This window comes from Poecilia mexicana, unplaced genomic scaffold (assembly GCF_051168715.1).
Source record: "Poecilia mexicana isolate PSO_F unplaced genomic scaffold, ASM5116871v1 scaffold_13, whole genome shotgun sequence".
NCBI classification, from domain to species: domain Eukaryota; kingdom Metazoa; phylum Chordata; class Actinopteri; order Cyprinodontiformes; family Poeciliidae; genus Poecilia; species Poecilia mexicana.
The window spans coordinates 25,593,591-25,611,485 of NW_028263382.1; the positions used below are offsets into that span (position 1 = coordinate 25,593,591).

At 39.6% G+C, this 17,895-nt stretch overlaps 1 protein-coding gene across 1 annotated transcript in view; it reads right to left on the minus strand.

The window, feature by feature from the left end:
• rsrc1 (arginine/serine-rich coiled-coil 1) overlaps window positions 1-17,895 on the minus strand; it is a 138,725-nt gene that overhangs the window by 21,321 nt on the left and 99,509 nt on the right. The window contains exon 7 of the mRNA XM_014990682.2: window positions 8,368-8,439. Within this exon, the coding sequence (XP_014846168.1) occupies window positions 8,368-8,439 (72 nt within the window). The remainder of the gene's footprint in view (window positions 1-8,367; window positions 8,440-17,895) is intronic.

A 17,895-nucleotide genomic window follows, 5' to 3' on the forward strand; every position in this document is an offset into this window, starting at 1 on the left:
TGGCATGATTGTGTTGAACATAATAACACAACAAATAAGGCCATTTATCTGAAGTAACGACAGGAGATGAGGCCAACTCCACTAATCAATACCCAGTCGATACAAACCAGATTTTCTTACATCAAAATCACTGAGATGGATCTTTCTTCAGCTCGGAGTGCACAACAGCAATACAGTGCCTCCCTCGAGTCCAGCGGTAGATCATATAGCCAATAGAAAGACAACAGTTTAAAACTGGTATATCCTTTATTCTGAGAGAGTATAAAATAAACTACACACACTGGCCACTTTATTAGCCACACCTTGCTAGTGTCGGGTTGGACCCCCCTTTGCCTTCTGTATTGTTTTACTTCCTGACAGCAGAGACAATTCATGAAGGTGTCGGAAACATTCCTCGGAGATTTGGGTCCATATTGATATGACAGCAACACATTTTCTGAGACTTGCTTGCTGCACATCCGTGATGTGAATCTCCTGTTCCTCCACACTCCAAATGTTTTTCACTGGATTGAGATCTGGTGACCAGAGCCCTCAAGAAACCAGTTTGAGATGACCTGATCTTAGTGACGTGGCGCATTATCCTGCTGGTAGTAGTCGCCAGAAGTAAGTTACAGTGTGGTCAAAAAGCTATGAGCATGATGAGAGATGGCCTATAGGCTGCTTGTGTGTGACACTAAACTCAACAAATTTACCTATTGATAGCTATGCTAGGTGCAGCCGGCTTGGAGTAAGATTGGGACCCAGCATTTACCAAGGGGCATCGTCAGTGTGATGCCAGGAATGTGTAATTAACAGGGACGTTTGGTCATTTTTTTGAATTTATTTTGAGAATGTTTGAGTCAGTTTGAGTGGGATTGATGTTCTTCTACAACAGTGTTTCCTGTGCTCTGGCCAATATTTGTAGTTGAGGCGTTGCATAACTCCACTAGGTCAGAAATGAAACAAATTAATGTACATTGAGACCATCCACGAGTCGTTTTGAATTATTTAGTTGCTCCTTATTGGTTTGAGTCATCATGTCATGCTGTGGAACAAAGGATATAACAACCCCAAACGAGCAAATGGATGCACTTGATTTTTTTAAAGGGTTTGATGTCAATGGATATCCCCTATATTATTATTATTAATATAGGGCCCCAAAGGGTGCCAAGAATATTTTCCAATGAGTGGCTAGTGGAAGAAAACATTCACTTCCACCAGTGGAAGTAAGTTAACTTTGAATGATTGTTTGCAATCTTTGGGATGCTCTGTCTTATTTAATTTCCTACTAGTTTAGACCATCAGTGTTGTAATAAAACGTGTGATCATACTTCCCAGGATAACAAAAAGAGCTATAGCAGTTCTCTACGTTTTGAGGACCATTTATGTTTGTCAGCTCATGAGACAACTTCCTTCCAGATCTTTACAATAAGAGCCTTAAGCAGGATCCTCTATGCTCATAAAATCATAATGATGAGAATGCAGACTGCATTCCTTATTCTGGCTGCTGATGGTAAATAATCCCTGACAGTTATAATGTTATACAGACGACATTATGTGTGCATTGCTGATTAGAGAAATTAGATGCTGAGAAATAATACTAGTCGCACTAGTAACAGTAATGTTGAGAAAACACAGTCTGCGACTAGTTCAAGTCTTAAGTCCTTATCAAATGTCAGCTGTACTTGTGATGAATGGAGGAAATGGTTGATTTCAGAAGTGATCTTTAGCCTTCTCTACTTCCTCTGCTGTAATTTTTTACGTCTTTGTACGTAACAAACTGTCCAGCAAGTGCACAACAGCAGCATGGCGAAATTCAAACAATCTCCTTCTTGAATCCCCGTGTTTTAGTTAATGTGAAGAGATCACGGACACCGGATTGCTCATGTTTACCAGCACTTGAATTTCACTGCTTGTCCTTCAAGCCACGCGGCTCGGCGAGGTAGCGTGGCACGCCACACCGTGGCCCCGGTAATTAAAACATTTAAAGCAGAGCCAGCCCCCCCCTGTGCTCCTCGGGTCTGATATGGGGGTCACGCGCCTGTAGATTCTAATTTGCGCTCCATTTGTATTCATGACAGGCACGTGCTAAATATTTAACAGCAGCCTGGCAGGAGTTTTGTATTGTTAGGCTTTCCAGGTCAAATAATTTGATTTCAAGGCAGATTACATTAAGCGTCAATGTCCAAGCCACCGCTCTCACTTGCCTCTCATTTCCTGTTCTTTTATTACAGCCAAGATAGGCCAGAACTGAAGGAACACGGCTGTGGATTATACAAGAGCTTGTTAGCCGTGGATTAGTTATTATTTTCAATTAGAAAAAAAGGGATTGCATCATTTACTTCATGCACACACGCCCACATTATCATTGCATGTTCGCAAAGAGGAAATTTTCAGCTGGTTGCCAAACTGCTCAGCAGAGCATTCGAACAAACGACGGCGCAGACACGCTTTCCCTAATGACGTTATGTTCCAGTAATATTTAATTGTCCTTCACTGAGGTATCCGTCAGTTCAGCAGGGGGTGTGGACTCCGATTCTGTCTTTTTAAGGTAGGAAACCAGAACCAGACATTTTCCAGTTTCAGGCGAGGCCCTGAGGTGATTGACAACAGAGCTAGTTAAACGGTGATGAGGCGTTAATGGATGCCGGGTCGAGAAGGAGGGGGGTAGGATAGTGAGTGGGGGGGTGTTGAGGTTGAATATTTAATGGTCATACAATTCCTGAACATAGACACACACACGCACAGGCACACACAGGTACACATCCAACCCATGACCTGTCCTACGCACCACGTAATTAGGGAAACAGTCCTTTCGTTTAACAGCCAAAAGAGCAAACGGTAGGTATACTATATTCCCCTAATGATATGGGTTAAAGAGCTATTATACGTCTCATTAAAATATATGATCTCCCAATCTGGTGGCAGTTTGAGGTAATGGGGACAGAGCAGGTTTGAGGCTAAGATACCATCTGTAGGCTATAGGCTAGTGTCCAATCCATATCTACATGATTCTGTATTTTACAGAAGGGCAGCACGGATGAAAAGACGTTTCTCTCAGAGCCTCACAAATGACACACTGGGCTGAGGTTTCACAAATCGACACTGAGTGTGTGTGTGTGTGTGCATGCGTGTGGGTGTGTGTGTGTGTGTGTGCGCGCGTTTGGAGGCTTTTTAAGGAGCAGATTCAAATGAAGCTGTGTTACACTTTACCCTGAAATCTAAAAAGAGAAGTTGTTCAATTAGGGCAGTATGACACCCGGAAAGCACATTGTGTCATTATAAGTTTATTCTGCAATGATGAAATAAGTCAACATTTACCTACATTTTCCTTCTTCTTCTCTATTTTTTCCCGTACCTTCACAATGTTTACACCACTAACTATAGGCCTTAGCAAATCTGTGTCTAAATTTCACATCAGATGTAAGCATAAGACACAGTGAAACTTGATCCAAAAGATCAAAATCATTTTGTCTCTCAATATCGAGCAGATCTCAATAAAACTAATTTCAAAATAATTGTTAACATAAAGCATTACAGAAGATGAAAACGGTTGTGTTAAATTAACACGATACGTTATTGCTGAGGTTTGTGTTGCCATTCCTTGTTCAATAAGCTTTGAACAAAGCTAAAATATGTAAGCTTGGATGGAGAGGCTCAGAAGTTAGAAAATAAAATCATGGCAACAAAACTGGAGGCTCTTTCAAAATACATACAACATTCATTATTGTCCAGCCATGTTGAATAACTTACTTTCAAAAAGAATGATCCAAGTAGATCCCTGGTTCTCGATTAAGTGCAATAGCACTTCAAGAAACACCGTTTGTGTATGTATGTCTTAAGCAATGTTATTGCTTGAGTATAAGAATCAAGATCAAAATAACAACAGATCCTATAAATAATAAAACTGCAACAATCAAGAAAGGTTTCCACAAACATTTCCATTTCAAAAGTCCCACACTTCTCCAAATTCACTTATCTAGATTTGTCACCATGTTTTTGATTACATAACGAGAAGACTTCAGATTTAGCAACATAGTAAAATGCCATTTCATTTTGTTTGGGCATTTGGAGAAACATGCGTATTGTACAAACTACGATGCTATTTAATGTTGGATCAGGAAATCCAACATTAACCAAAGATCCTTCAAATCACAGTTTATGATAAGTAATGTCTTTGTTTCACAACATTTCAAAATAAGGGAACTTTGATCTTTTCTATTAGCATCCAAGCCCTAACCAGTTCGAAAAGTTTGGGTGCAGTTTAAAATCCAGAATTATAAGTATTTAAATGACAAAAAAGTTTGTGGAAACTTCTCTTTTTTATTTTAGAATAGGTGTTTAACTATTAGTAACTCAAAGACTAAAATATTCAATGAGTTGTGTGAAAACTCAAGTTGTGGTGTGGCAAATTAAAAATAGAAGTCATTATCTAAACACACATCAATATTAAAATATTTTTTTTTCTCCCAGAAAAATAGATTTCTGTTTCAGATAAATGAACGGGGCGTAAACATTTTCTTGCTTTCAATAGTGTTGTATACCTATCCATACTTGGAAAACAACTAAATCAAATTCTATACTTTTACAGAGGTTTCAACTAATTAATGGATTTATGTTGGCATATTAGGATAATAAATAAATAAGCAAGTTGCAAATAAAATAAGGGCTAATTAACAACTAAATAAGTAAACTTAGAAAAAAAAACAAAAAAAAAAACAGGGCAGAGCAGCAGGTACTCCTCAGATAAAACAGGATAAATTGTTATTTTTAGAAAACTAATCACACAATAATGGTTTTTATTGTGACAACTGAGCTTTTATAAAGTTCCCCGTTAAAGTAGAGTCCAAACAAACCAGCTGTGTAACTTTGGCAGTGATTTCCATCTTATTATAGCTGGGTCACCAAGTTAGCTTGAAGACCCCTGGGCAAACAAGCTGCATTTCTAAGCTTTAATAGCCTAAACGAGGCATGAAACTAACAAAGGAAGCCTCCACCTCGCTCATTCTGACCCCCTTTCATTTCCTACGCTTCCTATTTCAACCACTAGCATCATCTGGCTGCCCTTAACCAGAGAGCCAAACATTCCTTTAAAGCAGCAAATACTTTGTTAACTGATGACCACGAGGCCAGTTATTGATCCTCTTCTTCCTCCCTCCCAGTAAACCTGGCTGATAAACCCCCTCCACCCCACCACCCCCCTCTCTTCTCTCAGGGCTCAGCAGTACGCGGTTTGCTACAATAATAGCTTGCATATTATAGCATCCACATGAATCAGATCTCAGTGGTTTCGATTAGGGCTAAACTAACTCAAATGCACCGACGGTCTAGGATGCGGATCTATTTATGAACAAGGAGTGTAGGTGGTAGCGTTCACTTCTCCCCTCCCGTTCTCTTTAAAAGGATTTCTCATTTCAGTTGACTTAGCAGTTCAAGTGCAAACTTTGCAGTCGTGCTGACCTCTGAGAGGCCCTGCAGGGAGCGAGGAGACCCCTGGTGATCTGCTGTTTAGCATCAGCAGTGGTCCAACTCTTCAGTTTTAGTGTGCTTGGAGGAAGGGCAGAAGAGGATGAAGCTGCATGGTTCTGATGAGGTACTTGTGATGGAAGCACTTGCTTCTTTTGCAAAGAAAGAGGGCCATTAGGGTCACTTTAAATTGCTTTTCTAAACTTCCTTCGCGTGAAGAAAAAAAAAATCTTATGAGGCACACAGCCGATTGTTTTTTTGTAAGAACTTTGCTTAATAAATGGCTACACAGAAAAAGAAAGACAGTCACAACTTATTCTATGTCTCCCTGTGAAGTGAAGAAAAGTGAAAAGGTTGGATGCAGCTTGAAAAAGGCACAAATCACTGACAGGGAGAAATGAAACTAGTAGATAATTTGCTGGACAAAAAAAAGGGAGAAAGTATTAAAACTATTCATGAAGAAAGAGGAAATGGGGCTCTGAGACAAAGAAAAACAAATTACATTAACGTGAATCATAACGAGACTGGACAGAAACAAAACAGGGCAAAAAAAGGGAAGAAGGGAAGAAGTTATTCCTTAAATAAGTGAAAGAAAAAGAAAGTGCAGGGCTAATTAGTTCCTTATAGCTGCGCTTTCATTTGGCTGAAAGGTCAGCTAACTTTAAAGGTCATGCTGTCACCGATTGTGCAAGGAAACACACGCACACACACACACACACACACACACACACACACACACACACACACGCACACACACACACACACACACACACACACACACACACACACACACACACACACAAAAAGCCACAAAGAGAGACAAAGTTAAATCCAGCAACATCAACACAATCACAAACTAGGACAAATTACAGTACAACACATATCTGTGCGGGCGTGCACATAGGCACTTGTGGCACATTTGATATTCTCATTTATATCATGTCCTGGTCAGTAAAGGGACCTGGGTCATTATTCTATCTGAGGACTTTTATTACTGTTAGTATATCCACTGCAAATTACTCTTGACTTTATTTAAATGTGCATCAAGATAATCTTGAGGCAGTGTGTGTGTGTGTGTGTGTGTGTGTGTGTGTGTGTGTGTGTGTGTGTGTGTGTGTGTGTGTGTGTGTGTGTGTGTGTGTGTGTGTGTGTGTGTCTGTGTGTGTATAACCGATGCTGCTGGTCGTGAAGGAGCTCGACTGAATTTATCACCTGCAATGCTAAGCACGTTTCTTCCTTTCTGCCTGCATTTCCATGCAGATCACAGCTGTCCTAATAAAAACTACAGACTGTAATCAGCATCCCTGAATTTGAGGTTCGCAAAGTAGAGGTGAAATGTAAAAGCAGTATCAGACATCGGTTGTTTTATGGCGACTGAATGAGACATTTAAATCCACTTTTCATTGATTTCCATGTTGCCAATTTAACATTATGTTTAACTCTCATACAGCAGATGTTAATTCGATCTGCAGTTTATAATTATGGCTTTTTAAAAGGCATCACACTTTAAACAAACCTGACTTGCACCAATACACCTTTTCAAGCTTAGAGCAAAATTAAAAGTATTGTTGGAAATTGCTTTACAAGTTTATTATTCCGTGGGACTACACATAATGTAGTCCAGGTTCACTGCTAAATTGACCTGCTAAAACTAGCCTATTATGCTAACAATGATGTTAGAGCTAATGCTAAATTTCCTTGAGAAAACACAACAGATCCAAAACATTGCAAAATACTGCAGCTGTCTACTTTGTCCCTGTCTTGAAATAGTTACAACTGTTGAACTAATAGTACTTTAAAATAAGTTAATTGTTTAATATTGTTATTTTTGAGCTAAGTTATAAGTAGCAACTAAAAGGAAACCAGTGATTTGCTATTGACAGATTAACAAGTAGAATGAAACAACCAAGGATCAGTTAAAAAAACAAAAACAAAAAGGGAATAAAAGATTGTGCTAGGTTGATTGGAGATCTATTTCCACTAATCTTTATAGAGAGCGGTGAGCAGACACTGTGTAGGAGTGGTTAGCACTGCTAATATGCAGCTACAGTTTCTATGATTTCTTCAGGGTTTTTTTCCTTCAGTCAAAAACATGCGTGTTAAGGTAATTGGGGTCTGCCATAGCAATGCATAGGAGAGCATTGAAATGCCTTGCCAAGCCAGGCATTTCAACCATGTAACCATGGCGATGTAATTAGCAAAAACAGCCAAATTCAAATCAAAACAAATTCTTACTGACACTGTTTTGTGTCTGAAAACAGAGATAGAATTTTGTCTGTAAAATAAGTAGTATTTCAAAAGAGCAGAGGAAATCTTATGTTTTTTGAACAATAATATTTGTTGTTAATCTGTTGCTAAGAGACAAGCGCATTTTCTGGTAACCAAGTGCCACGAAGAAAACATCTGATTTTTACTTTTGCAAAATTTACCAACTTTAAATTTCTTGTGACTAAGCAGATAAGCAGTATTTCAAAAGAGCTTATGTTTTATAAACAATAATTAATGTGTTGTTAAGAGATGAGAGTTTTTTTTCCTGGTAACGAATGTGCCACAAAGTATAAATCAGATTTTTACTTTTGTGGTAAATGTGTTTTATAATATATTTACCACTGACAAAAAATAAATCATTTTCACTTTTCTAAAAAATTCACCAACTGCACGAATCTTGTTAAGTAGTATAAGGTAAGTAGTATTTCAAAAGAGGAGAGGAAATCTTATGTTTTTTGAACAATAACAATAATTGTTGCTAATCTGTTGCTAAGAGACAAGTGTGTTTACTGGTAACCAAGTGTCATGAAGTAAACAACAGATTTTTACTTTTGCAAAATTTACCAACTTTAAATTTCTTGTGTCAATGTTAGATGCTGAAGTTAGTTTATAAGTCAACGTTTCCAAGTTCTACACATCAGCACGAACACTTACCTTCTTCAAGCTTCTTTCGAGCCTCCTCTTCTCTTTTGGCTACTTTGGCCTTCAGAACTTCATCTGTCTTAGCTGAAATGACAAATAGCAGGAAACAAAGTTAAAAGCAAAGTCAATATTCTAAAAGCTGACTTGATTATTCAGATACAAATGAGATTTTCCTTGATTTCTCATCACGATGCTATTTTCTTTGTTTTCTGAAGTAGTCTAAGCTAATATTATGAGCCTCGGCAGTGAAGGTGAGCCTTTAAGTTTGACATCTTGCGCCAATGAATGAGGTTGGCAGGGAACATAATCATTGACGAAGCTTTCTCTACTTTTAGTGTTGCAATATTTTGTGTACTCGGTAGAAAAAAGAAATTGAGGAAGAGTGACAGCTAAAATACAAATGATTTGTAAGTACTATGAAAATACTGGCAACCTGATCGAAAATACGAAAGTATTTCAGTTTTTTAAATGAACACATCTTCTCTACTTCAAAATATAACATATGTAGATGGAGTCACTTCAAAATTTGATAGATATAAAAACTACAACTTATCACTCAGTCCGGTGATTCAAACCTTTTTTCTGTGGGCCAGTTTCCACTAACAAACCATATGCCTCATATTTGCACAATCATGCACGTGTTCACAGAAACACCAAAAACAAACTAAAAACCCATTTAAAATGTCTCTTTCAGTAAAAAGAAAAAAAAAAAAGAAAAGAAAAAGTGAGGAATCTGCATTTCTTTCAAACTATATCAGCCACCCTGATCTCATATCTGTTCAGGGTTCAGATGTCAGGACGTAGCAGCTGGCACAGGCTTGTTTTTTTTGTTTTTTTACTGTAGAAACAAGCTGAACTGCCTGATGTGCATGCAGTGCTGAATGAGAGACTATTCTTAAGCGAGCCAGTCAAGTCTAAGCTCATTAACTTATCTCTTGACAAAACAATATGTTTTTCAGCCTTATCATTGAGCCCTGTGTGTAATAACACAACCAGGTGCATAAAAGCAGGGTTTGGATCACTAGTGCTAATAATTTGTATAGGTGTAAAACATTTTAAATGTCTCCTTGCTGGTGTCCACCGTGACTCCTCTAATGCTCCTCCTTCGTAGGTCCAGTCAAACTTACGATCGTTGATACTATCAGTTTTCCATAAAATATTGCTAAAATCTTGTTTTGTCTCGATCTTGTGACCCCAATACGATGGAGCTTACTGATACACTATAATGAGTGCACAGCTGTGCTAAAATTCACAGTAAATTTGCCTCTTTCTTAAATCAATTCTTTACAGATAACTCAAGAAAGGAAACAATATTTAGCTTTTATATTTGCAAAACTTATGTTTTCCTGAAGAAAAAAAAAATCCCCCTTGTAAGGCATGAGGATTTATCATTGCATAAACATAATCTCGCTGCGAGATGGTACCCTTCCCGGCTTTTCATTTATACCTGCGCAAAGTCAGCGTTTCCTCCTAAGAGGTGTTTATCGTTTTGGTATAATGAAAAGCTTAAAAGAAAGTGAGGCAGCGGGAACAAACACTCGTCAGGGCATCTTAAGCGTGGTCTCATCACGAACCGCGTCGTCCCTGCTACCCCCCCCCCCACCACCACCACCACCACACACACTTTTCCCCCCCGAATAATCAAGATGTTAAGCCGCATTAAAAAATATAATGCCGTGTATGGCAGGACTATCAATACTGCCTCTAAATTAATTACATTTCCGTTGCGGCGCATCATTTATTTTGCAGTGTTAGGGCCTCGGTGGAGCCATTCGCCTTTATTGCTATCTCACTTGGTTGATGAGTGAGCTATGTAAAATTGAGTCTCCAATATCATTACACTTAATGAGTTTAAACTTTGAAAAGAAGAGGGAAAAACAGGGGAGAGGAACCGAGGCGAACGAGATGACGAGAGCGAAGGGAGAGGAAGAGAATGAGACCGCAGCACTGTTTTGGTTAATACAATAGGAGTGTGGGTGTAAGTGTTTGCGAGCGCTTGCAGCCTTGTTTGTTATCGGGCACAGCTGTGGGTGTCCAAATGGGGTTTATTGCACCACTCATCATGCCTGCGCACACGTATGTTCTGATCGTTAAAAGAGTTTGTGCTACAAGTACAAATGGCCGTACACGAAAACGTCCAGACGCAGGAGGCCGACGGGCTGAACGGCCCGCTTTTGTTCGGTAATTGGTGGAGACAAAGAAGCCGTCACAGGGCTGACACGGCTGGTTAAGTCTGGAGGTTCCGCATCTTTGCCAACAATGACTCTACACGGATGATTGAACGCTCCTCCGCCTCCTCTGAGCAGAGAGGGGCGAATGTGTTTGGGAGCGAAGCGCTGAGAATTATTGGGCGCTCATGTTAAGGTGCAGGAGCCTTTCCAGGTAGCAGTGAAGATTTTTTGCTGCTGTCTTTCTGCCCACAATGCAGTCGTTGCTTGAACCAGGGTCAAATGATTTTATTTTTAATAACTGCACAGTATTTTCTGTCATTGTCTTGTGCGGTATATTTTTAATTATTACTATTAGCGTTGTTATTGTTAATCTTGTTTATTATATATTATTTTCAACACTAAGATTTTTTTTGTGTGATGCTGCTGTTACACCTGAATTTTCCCTTAGCAGGTAAACAAAAACTACTTCTACTTCTATTCTATATCAGATTTGAGGACAGAAGTCAACTACTGAAAAACAGACAAATACAGCTCTGTAGAAATGATCACTGAGGTTAGAAACATTTTCATTTCAGTCGTCTCCTTTTCCACTATTTATGTTTTCTGGTCATTTGACATGATCCCACAGGAATAGTTGGCATTTTGTTTGCAAACACAAAATTTAAACATTCCTTAACTCTTGCCGAATTTCAGTACTTTAAAGTGGTTACATTCAAATGCCTTAATAAAATAATGTTTGAATACATTTAATAAGAAGTGATAAGGAGTTGTTTTCTCGTCAAAACCACGTTTGAGAAATCAAAACTGGTAAAGTTAACATGGTTTACAGTGTTTATGTTCCAAAATACAAATCAAATCAATCACATCTTGACGAGATTGCATATCAATATTCATTTTTAAGTTTGAAAAATGGTCCAAAGGTAAACGGCATGAACAGTTTTTGCATACGCGGCATGCTGGACGAGCCCCCTATTTTAATCACCCCCTAACCAATCAAAATGCAGGAAAACATCCAAATTCTGAAGTGGAATAAAATGGGTACCAGTCCCACACAAGATATGCAAAGTACTCTAATAATCTATTTTTAGAAGCAAACAGGGACATTTTAATCTGATGCTTGTGCACCCCCTCTCTAAAGCCGCCCAGGGCAACTGCCCATATCGAAAGCAGCCACTGGTGAGCAAACTTGTTTGGTTAAATTGATTTAAAGATCATTACTAAGATCTAGAGTGACTCAGTATAAGCTTGTATAGTTTGTGTAGCTTATACTGAGTCACTGAACCAGCAACAACCTCGCAAGAGGAGGAGGAGACCCTCTGAGCGTGAGTTGTGGTGAAAAGTTTGGTTTTGGATGCCATTTTGGACACAGCTAACTGCTGGGGAAATATAAAAGGTTCTGCAGGGAATAACAGTTCTGGGTTGAACATTCAAAACGTCCCCCCCACCTCCATCGCAGTTTGTAAAAAATCCTGCATATCTTTGCAACCGCTTCTTGTTTGTATGCACAGACACGTCTATGTGTGTGTGCGAATGAACTTCTCGTTGTTTGGTTCACACCTTGCTCGGGGCTACCAGGAGGCAGGTAAGAGACAGAGCGGAGTGGGGTGTGTGTGTGTGTGTGGGGGGGGGACGGGGGGTTGGGTTTGAGGAGACAGACAGATAGATACGGGCCATGCAGGATGAAGGAAGAGCGAAGACAGCGAGGGAAACAGCCAAACAAGCAAAAAATAACAGAGAAGAAGGAGGAAACAAAAACATTGCCTGCATGCACACAAATTTGTACACAAACAACAGGAACGATTTGTCGCCTTTTTTTCTCCGCATGTTTATCCTCCACCTTCTATCCCTTCATCCCTCCTCCAACAGGTTCTCTTATCCTGTTCTTGCTTCCCTGCTTCTGTTTTTTTTTTTTTTTTTTTTTTTTTGCCCTATCCCACCCCTCCCCGTTTTTTTTTTTTTTTTTTTTTTTTTTTAATGCTTTTCTCTTCCCTTCTTCTTGCTCATCTCTCCGGTACACCGTGCCTGGGGGCAATAGCAGCAAATCAAACTGTTTATCCATCTCTCATCAGTGCACTGCCTCACGGGGGCTCCTGCCCCCTCAAAACAATGAAAGTAAGGCTGAGCGCCGAGCCCGGGATGTGATTTAATTACATCAATAAGGAGCTCTGCTTTAAAAACATGAAGGCAACATACTTTGCTGCACCATCATGAAAAGCCTGTTAACGCTACAGCTGTAACAGCACCAAAAAAAAAAAATAACAAAAAGAAAAAGCATATGAAAATAATCAACAACTGCAACCCGTCTGAGTCTGCGAGCAGAGGCCCGCTTATTGGAAGTATATTTTCTCGGCAACTGAGTGGCTTCAGTTCATTGTAGGGTAATTCTGTGATGGACTTTTATTAAAGCGGGTAATAAACGGCCGGGTGTTAGCGAGAGAGGAGAAGCCTTTCACTTCATTTAGACTTCGTTCAGTCTTGGCTGCAGGGGTGGAGAGCAGAAAACGACGTGGGGACGGCGTCAGCGGGGAGGAGGCGGAGAGCGTCAGTGAAATCACATTGTGATTATGAGTGTAATTGCAGCTCAGGGGCCCAGGGGCCATGTAGCTCTGGTGGCGCTTGAAGATGTTTTATGCGCAGCAACATAGGAGAAGGAAAGTGAGAATGAGAAGAAAAGAGGGAGAGTGGGAGGCAGAGGCAGGCTGCCAGGATGGACGTTTTTTTTTTTTTTCCTCTCCCCCTCCTCTCTTGCTTCCTTCTTCGCCTCTTCCACCAACGTTTTCCTCCTCTTTCTCTCTTCTTCTTTCCTATTCTCTTTTTCCGTCCTCCTCCCTTGGCAGGATTAGCCGGGTCTCGTTAGAGGGGAAATGTAATAATGCTCCCACCAGGTGGAATTGGGCCCGCTCCATTATCAGTCGGGAGATGGATGGGCCGTGTAGGGCCGGCGGGGGCCAAGCGCGCACGCAATTTAGATTCAATAAACTGGCAAAGCAAGACCCCCAATCTGATTTATCTCTTACACGCCGCCAATGCTTGCTGCTACGATGCTGATTCCCTATTACCGCTCAGAGAAGGACTATTCATTGGATGTAAGGCACGGCAGTCGGAGGAGCTTGTCGGGCCCCCGGGATGGCAGCAAAACAGATCCAGCAGAGGGGTTAATGTGTTTACAAACAGATAAGCAATTAAATCTAAGGCTTAGGTGAGTTATAGAGTTATTAAGGAGGGATATGTGTGCGAGTTTGTGTGTGTGCGAGGAGGGTTTGTTATTTAAAGTAAAGGAGGACCAGATCAAGCCTTGGGTTGGGCACAGTAAGTGACTATAGGTGGAGAGTGAGGCTCTAATATTGTCAGGCTCCAAGGTCAAAGGACAGTTTCCCTTTGTTGCTCAATAAGGCACCTAAAGCACTTAGAAAACGGTGGAACAGCTCGACGTCCATCTCTAAACATGAGGTTAAACCGAGATATTTATTAACAAAATCTCATTTTCAACAAACTTAAATAATACTGACAATATTATTTATCAAAGTAAGTCAAGTAAAAAATAAATAAATAAAAGTGTAGCTCGCAGATTCATGGGAAAGACTGCTGGACGTGAGAGTTGATCTAGACCGCCACCAACTCCCTCCACACGAAGCTGTTAAACCACAAAAGGTCATCGAAGAAGCTGGCTGCCTCATATGTGGCCGTTTACCATTCAAAGGTTAAGCGATAGAAAAACGTGCGACAGAAAAAGCTCCACAAGTAAAAAGGATAACAGCAGGCTTGAGTGAGATGTGAAGTAAAGTTTGCTTCAAGAGTTTTGGGGAGTTTCAAAATAAAGTAAGCAGGATACGGGTTAGAATTGTGGTGAAACACACCAGACCCAGAGATAATGTCAGGAAAAAAACAAAAGATTGGATAAATATCCAGGAAGGATTTTACCAGAAGCTTGCAGAAGTTTACATGAAGGAGGTGAATTCTTTGCACATTTTCATAGACACCACTAAGTGGTTTAAAATCCTGTAAGGGATCGAAGGAGAATTCAATCCAGTTAAATTTATTTATGCCACTGTGTCCAATATTCATATCGCAAAGGACTGCTTGAAATGCACCAATTGTTGGACGACATATCTGAAGTGTTGTTAAAGGTCAAAGGGTGACGGAAGAACAGCTAAAAAACAGAGGAAAAAGAAAAACGCACATTTATCATCGTTCATATATCACAATATTTACCAATATTACCACCATCGCAAGATGTCCTAATCTTGCAGCCCAATTAACAACACGTCATCTCGAGGCCCTTTACAAAGAAAAATGTCAATTTGATCCAATCATACAAACTTCAAGTCAATCAAATACATTATGTTTCACCCTAGTTATCAAAGAGTGAAGTCAAGTCAAGCAAATTGGTTAAAATGTTTTCTACTGCCAGGAAGGAGAGGAGAGACCAAAATAAAGACAAGTTGAATAGCAGTATGGAGAAACCTGAACTTCCTGAACATCAGCACAGCAACAGGCTGAGAACGCTCCTGCTATGCTGCATTTGCAATCGCATCTTTGACAAAAAATGTGTTTTTTCTTTGGTCTGATACAATATTGTGATGTTTTCATTAGTTGAAAACCATAATCATCCTCAAATTCAACAAAAATAAACATGTTCAATGTGTCAATTTGTGTAGTGAGCGTATTTAAGATATGACTTTTACTTTTTGAATTCAATTCATTTAATTTGATTCAGTTCATTTTTGTAGCGCCACAACACATGAAGATTCAAGGAACCTTGCAAAAGAAGTAAATTCAATCCAAACATGGAGACAGATTCCAACACTATCCCATTTGAGCTTAGCAATCAAAAAATACAGCCCAAGTTTACATTAAGATAAAAAAATTACTTTCGGGTGATATTTTAAATCATTTTGATGCAACTGTAACCATTGCGAAACTAAGCAAATGTGGAAAAGACGTAGAAATGCTGGTGGGGCTTTGTCGCGCCGGGTGTCATTCTGTCCGACCGCCAATCAAAGTGAATCCGAATGTCAGCAACAGAGGAGGCGTGATAAATCAGCCCCGCGCCCGACGACAAACAGAATATTAGAGGCAGCGCGGCGCCATTGGAAAACTGTCCCCTCCAATCAGCTGAGCACTTTACAGTAAACCGCGCCAGCCGGGCCTCCCGAACCAATACAGAACACCAGAGAGGCTTCTAAGACAATAAAGGAACAAAAAAAACAAAAAATAAAAGACAAGAGGAGTTTGGAACTCGGGCAGACAAAAGTGTCGACGCGCTGATGAGAAGCAGTCCTGACAGGAAGAAAAGTCGAGACAAAAGAATCATAAAAAAACAATGGGTTGTTGGACAGACAGGTATGCACCCTGACTGACACAAAACAGGACTGAAATAAGAAAGGTGAAGCAGAGAGACGGACGGGTGATGAGACAGACTGAGAAAAGACTCATTCCACACAAGTGCACAATCATAAAACGGAGAATAGTTGAAGTTGCACCAATTAATGACCTACTTTTGTATTTATTGGGGCTAATCTGTGATTGGCAGGTCAAATACTGAAAAGGTTTTTTTTTGTTTTTTTGTTTTTTTTCCCCATGCATGCATGAAAATTAATTAAAACTAAGAACTCGCTCCACTCCAGGTATAGCTACACATCAACCAATAGCATGTGTTTTTTGAGTTAGTTAAAACTAGATAGCAGTTTGGTCATCTGCTTTCATGAAGGATAATATAATTCCTTCATTTTCTGCTAAAATACAAAGTCCTACCACCGAAATAGAAAACAACAACAACAAAAAAACAAAACAAAAAGACACACAGAACCTTTTTGGCGTACTTTTGTCCTAAGCCATAATGATCAGTGGCAGCTCAATCTTCAAAGAACCCCAGTTTATCGGTGTCAGCAGAGGAAAAAAGCCTGATCCGTGCATCTTCAGAAACATTAAAATGTAATAGTAGTTAGAAAATGTAAGTATTAAACTGATGACTCTATATGAAAAACAATAAAACATACACCAACGTGAGCAGTGTACTAATGCCACTCATTGGGGTTTATTGTAGGCATGGATGCCCCAGCTGAGTTATATAATAAAGAACTTCTTCAAAAGATGTCAGCTGTGTTGTTTCTAAAGCGAAAGCACACACATGATGCAACAGCAGGGGTGTCCAGTGAGTTTTAGCTCCAACACAGTTGATTCAAATGGTCCAACTTCCTCCTCAGCAGGTCAAAGTTCGACAGAGGTACTTGCAAATGAGCCATCGTTTGATTCAAGAGTGTTGAACCAGGAAAAGAACTGAGACGTGCAGGATACCGGCCCTTTGGACACCCCTGGTGTTAGGTTAAAAATTGATAAAAAAAACAAACAAAAAAAAAAAAAAACCGAAGGCGCAATACTCTGAAGATCCACTGGGTGGCACAGCACACAGCACAAGTCTGCCTTAGACCTGAGTGTTTACATGCAGGTGCATGAGGATCTGTTCACGGCTGTACAACAAGTTTGCACAGATTTTCTAACTATGAAGCATAATTTAATCTGGAATATTATGACAAGATAATATGCATATTCTAAATCCTGGAGTCAATTTATAATTAATAAAACCATTTATTTTAGATAAATAATAATAAAAAACAAAAAGTTCTTAAAAGGAGGACAGAAAATCGCAGTCCTGACATCTTTCAGTCAGGAGACTGGAGTGATTCTCATCCCCGTGGTTCCTTTTACTACAATCACAAAGCTGAATTAATGACACCCATAAAATATTCACAAACTAAACAATTAGAGAGAGATATCTTACAAAATCAATCAATTATTCATTTGAAATCGTCTGAGAAGCTCTCTTCTTTTCACGGTTATATTGTGATGCTGAGCGCTACATCAATTAGGTCCTCTACAGTTTAGATGTAATGGATGCTTCAGAGTCTAATTATTGTCTGAATGAAGGAGCAAGACGCCGGGGCTCATGCGATGTGCTGATCTTTGCGCGCTGCTATGGAGTTGTAGGGATGCTTTGAGTTGTTCATTTTAATGTTCAGGGAAAATGTAAACTAGAACCATAAACTTTGGGTCGTTCTACGCTTTTTGTTTTATTTTAAGCATGCATCTAACCGCTGATATTTTTCATTTTTAGAACCTCCTGCATTAAACTCTAAGAAAACAGTTTTCTTAACGTTTTCCTTATTTTTATTTTATTTATTTTTTTACCATGCTATAAAAACTAAAAGAGAGTTCATGGTAGAAGTCAATATCTGAAAATATCGACCTTGAAATCCAAGTTAGCGATGTTCTACCTGTGTTTGGATCCTTGCTTCAATGAGGCCAGTCTAATCCGTATGTGTATGAGCATCAGAACATTCCAAAGCAGAAAATGTTCTGCTTCGGAATG